This window comes from Coregonus clupeaformis, chromosome 7 (genome assembly GCF_020615455.1).
Source record: "Coregonus clupeaformis isolate EN_2021a chromosome 7, ASM2061545v1, whole genome shotgun sequence".
Lineage (NCBI taxonomy): Eukaryota > Metazoa > Chordata > Actinopteri > Salmoniformes > Salmonidae > Coregonus > Coregonus clupeaformis.
Window position 1 is genome coordinate 34,496,197 of NC_059198.1, and position 9,479 is coordinate 34,505,675.

Genomic DNA, 9,479 nt, shown 5'->3' on the forward strand with positions numbered 1-9,479 from the left:
CCTAGATCTAAAATCTCGTGCCAGTTACCGTTTTGTTTTTATGCGGATTTTAGAACATTCTCATAAAAATCTGTTGCCAATTGGATGTAAACCTAGCTACTGATGGTTCAAGAGTAAATGCAACTTCTTTCTTATAGTATTTCTGGTGCGACCACAGCCTCTACAAAGATTTTTTATAACTAACCCAAGATAGACCAGAGCCTGTCGTTTCCAATGGGAGCAAATCAATCATAGTGGGCAGAACAAGCAAGGAGGCAGAGCCAAGCACGAGCTAATGAGAGCCTATTGGCGTGTTTTAGCATTTATTTGCATATTTCCGTTAGGGAACGTGTTTCTGTTGGGCAGAGGGAGAAGGCACTCAGAGTTTAACAAATGGGGGAAAGAATTGTGAATTGTTTCGCTCTCAAGAAAAGGGCGCCATTGAAAGGAGTGATTACTGGGGAAGCAGTAAATGTAAAAGTGGACCAACTGAAGGGGAAGTTTCCCGGTGTTTGTGATGCTCGTCGTTTGGTGTGACGCAAACAGGGTGGCTAGAGTGGGGAAACAAGTCATTGTCTGTTCTTTTGAGTTTTGAAGTTAAGTCTTTGCCTGAAAAAGTGAAGTTAGGATATATAAGTTATCCTGTACGAGCTTATGTGCTGAATACATTACGATGTTGCAGGTGTCAAACTTATGGGCATGTGGCAGCAGTATGTAGGAGGGAGGTTCCAAGGTGTGAGAAGTGTGCAGAAGGGCATGAGACAAAGGAATGTGTAGCATTGGGGAAAGTAGTGGTATGTGCTAATTGTAGGGGTGGCCATGGGGCTGGGGATCAGAAATGTCCCGTGCGAGAGAAGCAGGTTGAGGTTTCCAGGGTAAGAGTAGTGAAGTTGTCATATGCGAAGGCAGTGAAGAAAGTAGAGGAAGAGGGGTCAAAGGGGGGGGAGTGGTGAGAGTAGTAGATATGTACCAGTACAGAGGGATAGGCCAACAAGTGTTTCAGTAAGATTGGATTTTTAGCGTTTATAGCAATGGTTATTAATTGTACTGCAGGGATGGAACGTAAGTCAAAGAAAATTGAGGTTGTGGTGGCAGCTGCAGAGAGGTATTTGGGTGTGCGAGACTTGACATCAGAAGAGTTACAGGGAGTGTTAAGCGGTGATGTCCCATCATTTCAGGTTGAGGGCATGAGGTAGGAATGAATATATTTAAATAGTGGAGAAGGGTGGTGTTAATTATGAATAATAATTTTGAATTTGTGAGTGTAGTGTTAGATGGTAGGGTATTTTTTTATTGTATTTTTCAAGCAAAATATGAGGGAGTTGTACTCCAATGTAGTAGGTGGCGGTAATGCAACAAATTGGATGCCAACCGCCGTTAAACCTCATTGAAGAAGAAGGGAACGTCTACTATGTGAAGTGCATGTGTGGAATAACTCAATTCGCCCTTGCACTCCTAAACAAAGCCATTTTTAGAAACTTTGGCTAAGGGTAAAGTCTACAAAACGCAGTCCACTTTGTTTGTTACATATTCTAGTTTTGGAAACAGAAAACTGATTAAATGTTTAACCGATAAGAAAATTAGCAGAATGTCGACCAAAATCCATCTCGCTCTATCTTCTCCCACTGCCGGCCACTGGGCTTCCTCTCATCACCATATTTGGTAGTGAGTGGAAACGCCAACGGGATGCTTCACATTTATACATCCGGTGAAAGATCTGTCTCATTGTTCTATCTGTGGATTCAGTGACGTCATGTCCCAGAATGCTTGTAAAATGTGCTCTGACGTCATATTCTGGCGACTGTTTGGTTTAAATGGGAAACACGAAATTCGCGAACAGAAGTTGAGCTCAACAATATTTATATTTTCTAACGCTTAAAACTGTATATTCGTCTGCACAATGGGTCCTGTCGAGGTAACAGTTTCTACCAACTATGCATTTACACTATTCTCTTCTGAACATATCAGGAATAGTAATGTAATCAACGGTAATCAAGACGCCTGCTCAGATAGCGAAGTAACACGATTGCTAGCAATGTGATCGTAGCTAGTTAGTTCGTTTGCACTAGTTACATGAACGCTTACATACATATGTTATTAGTCATCTGTCTAGCTACATTTGTTAGTTAATGTTACTGTAACGTTAAACATCTAGCTAGCTGTATCATGCCCATTCAATATGTTTTAAAATGCTGCTATTGCTTTTATAAGTCTGATATCTTAATTACATTAGCTATGTGTCACTGTGTTCTTCGTCCAGCAACTCCACATGACCGTGTTCTCCCAGAGTTTCTCTCCCTGTGGTCGCTTCCTAGCCGCCGGCAACAACTACGGCGAGATAGCGGTGTTCAGGTGAGACCAGACATGCAGTTTACTGGCTGCTTGCACTTTGACTAGTGCCAAATACAATGATGTAAACAGAGATGATGTAATCAGCCTGTCCTGCAATAAATATTGGTCATTTAAATGTTTGAATGGATAAAGCACATTTTTATCTGAGGCGCACAAGTCCCATGTATCTTATTTACGTTGGTTCTTTACAGTAAAATGCTATTCTGTTCATGTTATCATTTTCCCCAGTCTCTCCTCAGCACTTAGCCCAGATGCTACAGATCTGAGCCAGAAACCCATCCTCACATTTACTGGTCAGTCTCTTGCCGTTGATGTGTTCAAACCTTCTCTATTTGCTTCTTTATGGTAGAACACCAGTGTGAAATAGCTTTCAAGACATGCTGTATCTCATCCTTCATCCCTAGATTAAGTGGGACACCTGTCTCTCCCAGGCTGCCCCTCTTAACCCTCTTCTATTGTTTAACTTTCTCTGTCTTTCTTCCCCTCATGCGTTTATTCTCTCTCAGCTCATGAGGGGCCCGTCTTCTCTCTCTTCTCCACGGACTCTCACCTCCTGAGTGCCGGCAATGGCGAGATCAGCGCCTGGAGCTGGGCGGAGCTTATCAAGCGGGTAAGGCCGTTACAAGATAAAGCAAGCATACCAAAATGAATGGCTGTTTATTGTGAACAGTATGTATTTCTATACAGTCTATGACGGTATGTGACATGGACCAAGTCTTTGTGTCTCTCTCCCAGAATACCAAGGCTGCTTGGACAAGGAGGCCAAATTACAAGTAAGGCACCAATCAGCCGTAAGTTTGTTTTGAGAAAACACAAGAAAGTGTGTCTGTGTGTGGACTGTGTACATGTGTGTTGGTTATTTTATCTCCAGATGTTTGTCTTTGCTGTCTGATGCTTGTAGCCAACAAGTGTGTTTCATAAATGCTCCTCTTTGCAGATCCAGCCTGGAGATCCCAGAGATCAATGCCATGACCGTCAATCCCACAGTGAGTACAAAGACACTTTCATTAAGTACCTCACTCCACTGAGACAAGTTCTCTATTAAATTAATGTCATGAGTCATATGAGTAATATATCTCTCTCTCTCTCTCTCTCTCTCTCTCTCTCTCTCTCTCTCTCTCTCTCTCTCTCTCTCTCTCTCTCTCTCTCTCTCTCTCTCTCTCTCTCTCTCTCTCTCTCTCTCTCTCTCTCTCTCTCTCTCTCTCTCTCTCTCTCTCTCTCTCTCTCTCTCTCTCTCTCTCTCTCTCTCTCTCTCTCTCTCTCTCTCTCTCTCTCTCTCTCTCTCTCTCAGGAGAACAGTCTAGTGATTGGTGGAGGGGACAATAACATCCACATAATGGATCTGGAAAGTGGCGTCTTTAAGGTTTGAGAAATATTAATCGCTGCGATTCTGTCTCAAGATTTAGCCATGTGATGTTGAACATTGATATAAATATTATTTGTTGTTACATCTCTTTTAATTTCTCTTCCCCTCTTTCTTCCAATTCTCTTTCTCTCTTCATCCCTCCCTCTCTCGCTATCCCACACTTAACCTTTATGTTCAATCTCTTTATTGCTCTCTCTCCCTCCCTCCCCCAGTCAGTTCTTCAGGGTCATACAGACTACATTCACTGTCTGAGTGTGAGAGAGAGGGAGGGAGAGATCCTCTCTGGGGGTGAGGACGGCGCTGTCAGGATATGGGGTGAGTGACGGATGTATCAACCCATCACTGCCTCAGGTTCCGCTGTCAGTGACTGACACATTTGGAATCAATGCATGGCTGTATTACATTATACTGTAGTGTTGTCATGTATCTCACTCTCTGAACGCTTCCTCCAGACTGCAGGACCGGCCAATCCGTGCACTGCATTGAGGTCTACAAATATGAGGTAAGGTATTGGGATGGGTGGGTGCCTGCCCCTACCCTCCATATGTACAGAAGTTATAATGTAGCATCTTTCATAAATGCAAAAGTCATTTTGTTTCACCAAAAACATGTTTATATGTAGGCAGGGCAAACCTGTTTTGGTGATTTCTGTTATCATCAAAATAAATACATCACAGCATATTTTTGTACCTGATTTAAGTACAATACCAATGGAAATTAATGTTGAAAGTTCAATTGATATATTCCTAAAATTTAAGTTGAAAATGATGCTGTTGTTGCTTCCTGTTGACAAGACATATTAATAAATAGCACAATGTCAAAAGTTTTAAATTGTCAAAATCAATAATCAATATGCAGAAACAGTGATCTATTGAAAACTTAAACAAAAAATGTACTATCTACAGATACATGTGCAACAATGGTAATCATATTACTTGGGGGAGAGAAAATGCGCTGTTGAAACTACCAAGGCTCAAAAACCACATGGAAACTGGATATATTTTTACATCACTGGTTAGAGGAAAACCTGCAGAACACAGTCGGCTACATTTTGGAATGTTGCATTTTGGTACATGGGTCACCAAAACAGACAGACAAACTACAGTCGTGGTCAAAATTTTTAAGAATGACACATTAATTTTCACAAAGTGTGCTGCCTCAGTTTTCATGATGGCAATTTGCATTCCAGAATGTTATGAAGAGTGATCAGATGAATTGCAATTAATTGCAAAGTCCCTCTTTGCCATGAAAATGAACTTAATCCCCAAAAAAACATTTCCAACGCATTTCAGCCCTGCCACAAAAGGACCAGCTCACATGTCAGTGATTCTCTCGTTAACACAGGTGAGTGTTGATGAGGACAAGAATGGAGATCACTCTGTCATGCTGATTGAGTTAGAATAACAGACTGGAAGCTTTAAAAGGAGGGTGGTGCTTGAAATCATTGTCCTTCCTCTGTTAACCATGGTTACCTGCAAGGAAACACGTGCCGTCATCATTGCTTTGCACAAAAAGGGCTTCACAGGCAAGGATATTGCTGCTAGTAAGATTGCACCTAAATCAACCATTTATCGGATCATCGAGAACTTCAAGGAGAGTGGTTCAATTGTTGTGAAGAAGGCTTCAGGGCGCCCAAGAAAGTCCAGCAAGCGCCAGGACCGTCTCCTAAAGTTGATTCAGCTGCGGGATCGGGGCACCACCAGTGCAGAGCTTGCTCAGGAATGGCAGCAGGCAGGTGTGAGTGCATCTGCACGCACAGTGAGGCAAAGACATTTGGAGGATGGCCTGGTGTCAAGAAGGTCAGCAAAGAAGCCACTTCTCTCCAGGAAAAACATCAGGGACAGACTGATATTCTGCAAAAGGTACAGGGATTGGACTGCTGAAGACAAGGTGAGCGCTACCATCAGTCCTGTGTCATGCCAACAGTAAAGCATCCTGAGACCATTCATGTGTGGGGTTGCTTCTCAGCCAAGGGAGTGGACTCACTCACAATTTTGCCTAAGAACACAGCCATGAATAAATAATGGTACCTCCCCCGAGAGCAACTTTTCCCAACCATCCAAGAACAGTTTGGTGACAAACAATGCCTTTTCCAGCATGATGGAGCACCTTGCCATAAGGCAAAAGTGATAACTAAGTGGCTCGAGGAACAAAGCATCGACATTTTGGGTCCATGGCCAGGAAACTCCCCAGACCTTAATCCCATTGAGAACTTGTGGTCAATCCTCAAGAGGCGGGTGGACAAACAAACAACCCAGAAATTCTGACAAACTCCAAGCATTGATTATGCAAGAATGGGCTGCCATCAGTCAGGATGTGGCCCAGAAGTTAATTGACAGCATGCCAGGGCGGATTGCAGAGGTCTTGAAAAAGAAGGGTCAACACTGCAAATATTGACTCTTTGCATAAACTTCACGTAATTGTCAATAAAAGCCTTTGACACTTATGGAATGCTTGTAATTATACTTCAGTATACCATAGTAACATCTGACAAAAATATCTAAAAACACTGAAGCAGCAAACTTTGTGAAGACCAATACTTGTGTCATTCTCAAAAGTTTTGACCACGACTGTACACTGTTTTGTCAATCACTCCTATCGATTATCACGTTGAAATGAATTGCGCGAGAGGAGGGAGATGAGGTTGTTGGTAGAGCATAGCGCTTCCAACGCCAGGGTTGTGGGCTCAATTCCCATGGGGGACCAGTACGAAAATGTTTGCACACACTACTGTAAGTCACTCTGGATAAGAGCGTCTGCTCTTGATGACTAAAATGTAATAGTAATGCTGAATGTCCTGTTAAAACTAACACAGCTCAAAAACCACACGGAATCTGGAAATAATGTGTACATCACTGGTTAGAGGACAATTTGTAGAATACTGCTACATTTTGAAGTTGTATTTTGATGCAAGTGAGTCGCCAACGTGATAAGTGTAATGCAATACTTTTTTGTTAATCACTTCCATCGATATCACGCTGAAATCAATAGAAAACGTTGGGTGTAGCGCTGTTTAAACTAACACTTCAAAGGCCACATGGAAACTTGGAATAACCTATACGTTGTTGGTTAGATGAGAATTTGTAGATGGCTTCTATATATATTTCGGGAGGCTGCCATCATGGAGAAGGGGAAAAAACACTTTCAACTAATCACGACCCTCCATAGGATATCAACAGTGACAACGGTTGGTTGCTATTTAAGTCTGTGTATTGGTGTGCTGCTAGCGTCTTTTATAGAGAGAACCCCCAAATTATCCATGACATTTGAGAAAGAAAATGATGGCTGCCTTCTAAATCCTGCGACCCTGATGATATAATCTACAGTACAAAACTGCAATTGAACTTTTGTCATCGTGTTGAATATAAACTTTTATACTAACATCACCAATCTGAGGTAAAAGGATAGGTAATTCCCCCCCCCAATTCGATGTGGTCAAAACGTTAGCTTGTGTAATGTAGTAACACACATACTGTCCATATCATGGAAATTGTATAATAGACTTTAATTAGAGATGGCAAAATAATTATCTTAATTTAAGATGATAGTAAATTTAAGCAAACTAACAGATTTTTTCAATTATCACACATTTCTCACTAGTTTAACCATTTAGAGATTAAAAAATGCTCCTAAACACAATTTAACCAGACAGGCGGTCTAAACTAGAGTGTTCATAGGGCCTGTGCAGCAGGCTGAACATTTGACATCCCTATTATATGGCACCTTTCTGCAGGTTGCGGAACAAAATACACATGAAACTACTCTCTCACTTCTCTGTCTCACGCCCTCTCTCTCTTCCTAGGACTGTGCCCGCCCCCAATATGGCAAGTGGATCAGCTGCCTGACAACCGACTCTGATTGGATGGTGAGGAAAGGGCAGCCCTTGTGTTTAGTTGTTTTTTCCTTCTCCATTAACAGTCCCTTCCCCATAGGATGAGCTCTATCTTTCTAGACATTGTCCAGACTTGTTCAGTACCTCAGCCTGAAATGCGGCACTTATGTTGTTATCAGTGTGGTTGCCGTGGCGTTATATTAGAGCAGTCGCCAAGGTCGACTCCACCTGTGGAATGTCTCGCGCTGTTATCTTTTACTCCTTCAGGAAAAAAAGTCGAGATGCCTGAAATGTTTTTTTCCCCAATGCAGATACTGTAACATTACTCAGCATTTCCTCCTGCAATTTGATCTCCTTTAATGTAATTAAATAATTCTCCCTAACCCCTGTCCCTTATTCTTCCCCACCAGCTCTGTGGAGGAGGCCCATCCCTCTCTCTGTGGCACCTCCGCTCCATGTCACCCACCTCCATCTTCCCTCTCTCCGGATGCCAGCGACAAGCCAACTTTTACCAGGACATGGTGAGACAAGAGTGTTGGTGGGTCAGACTGTGTGTAGGAAGGGAGAAAGAGAGTTTATGGGTTTTTCTTCCTCTCAGTGTGTGTATTTGTGACCTCTCCCCCCCGCCTGTAGATCTTGTCGGTGGGTGAAGGCCAGTGTGTGTCCCACTGTCTCCTGGGGGGAGAGGTAAAGGCTCAGATCCCCTGCACCCCCCACTCCCTCAACACGCTGGCACTGAACCTCAACAGCACTGAACACAGGGTGAGAGTCGTTAGACAGACCATCTGAACACTCTATATTACTCATCCAACCCCTCAGGTTAAATGTCCTCCTTCGCTCATCGCCCTTGTTGTCTTCCTGTTCTCGTTCATAAATCCTGTGTGGCTCAGTTGGTAGAGCGTGGCCCTTGCAACGCCAGGTTTGTAGGTTCGATTACCAAGGGATACCAGTACGAAAAAAGTATACTAATGACTAAAATGTAATAAATTGTTTTGTCCACATCACATCGACGCCTCAGTACATGTTGTCTTCTGTTGTCTTTGCTGTTCCAGGTGCTGACAGTAGGTGGAAGCAGTCACCAGATAGACGTATTCACCAACCTGTCCTACAGAACCTTCTCGCTGTCTTTCTGAGGACACACATATAACCCGATTTTAAGCTCATAATGTGGTATGTCTTGATTAATTGTACTACACAATTCTGTACATAAAACGCATGCCTCTCTTGTCCAAAGGACGCCCATTCCAGGATTCATCCTGATGTTTTTTATGATAATAAAATATTTTGATCACTTTTCCATATCTGTGCATCAGTCTTGATGATAAACTAACCCCAGCCGTATGCTCTGAAGGAAAAAGTTGTCTGAAATATCTGTATGTCTTGTCTACATAAAGTCTTGGCTTGATCAATTTAGATTTCTAGAATATTGGGTTACCTCCCCCAGTGTTTCTATTATATACAGTGGGGAAAAAAAGTATTTAGTCAGCCACCAATTGTGCAAGTTCTCCCACTTAAAAAGATGAGAGGCCTGTAATTTTCATCATAGGTACACGTCAACTATGACAGACAAATTGAGAAAAAGAAATCCAGAAAATCACATTGTAGGATTTTTAATGAATTTATTTGCAAATTATGGTGGAAAATAAGTATTTGGTCACCTACAAACAAGCAAGATTTCTGGCTCTCACAGACCTGTAACTTCTTCTTTAAGAGGCTCCTCTGTCCTCCACTCGTTACCTGTATTAATGGCACCTGTTTGAACTTGTTATCAGTATAAAAGACACCTGTCCACAACCTCAAACAGTCACACTCCAAACTCCACTATGGCCAAGACCAAAGAGCTGTCAAAGGACACCAGAAACAAAATTGTAGACCTGCACCAGGCTGGGAAGACTGAATCTGCAATAGGTAAGCAGCTTGGTTTGAAGAAATCAACTGTGGGAGCAATTA

The 9,479-nt window shown here is 42.4% G+C and overlaps 1 protein-coding gene across 1 annotated transcript; it reads left to right on the forward strand.

The window, feature by feature from the left end:
• Nucleotides 1–1,782: 1,782 nt before the first annotated feature.
• On the forward strand, nucleotides 1,783–8,828 carry LOC123491223 (THO complex subunit 6 homolog). The gene is made up of 13 exons (XM_045221354.1): nucleotides 1,783–1,894; nucleotides 2,240–2,331; nucleotides 2,560–2,624; nucleotides 2,838–2,941; nucleotides 3,067–3,104; nucleotides 3,269–3,317; nucleotides 3,623–3,694; nucleotides 3,910–4,012; nucleotides 4,150–4,199; nucleotides 7,500–7,562; nucleotides 7,940–8,050; nucleotides 8,163–8,291; nucleotides 8,582–8,828. The coding sequence occupies exons 1-13, from the start codon at nucleotides 1,880–1,882 to the stop codon at nucleotides 8,660–8,662; spliced, it is 972 nt and encodes a 323-aa protein (XP_045077289.1). The 5' UTR covers nucleotides 1,783–1,879; the 3' UTR covers nucleotides 8,663–8,828.
• Nucleotides 8,829–9,479: the final 651 nt, after the last annotated feature.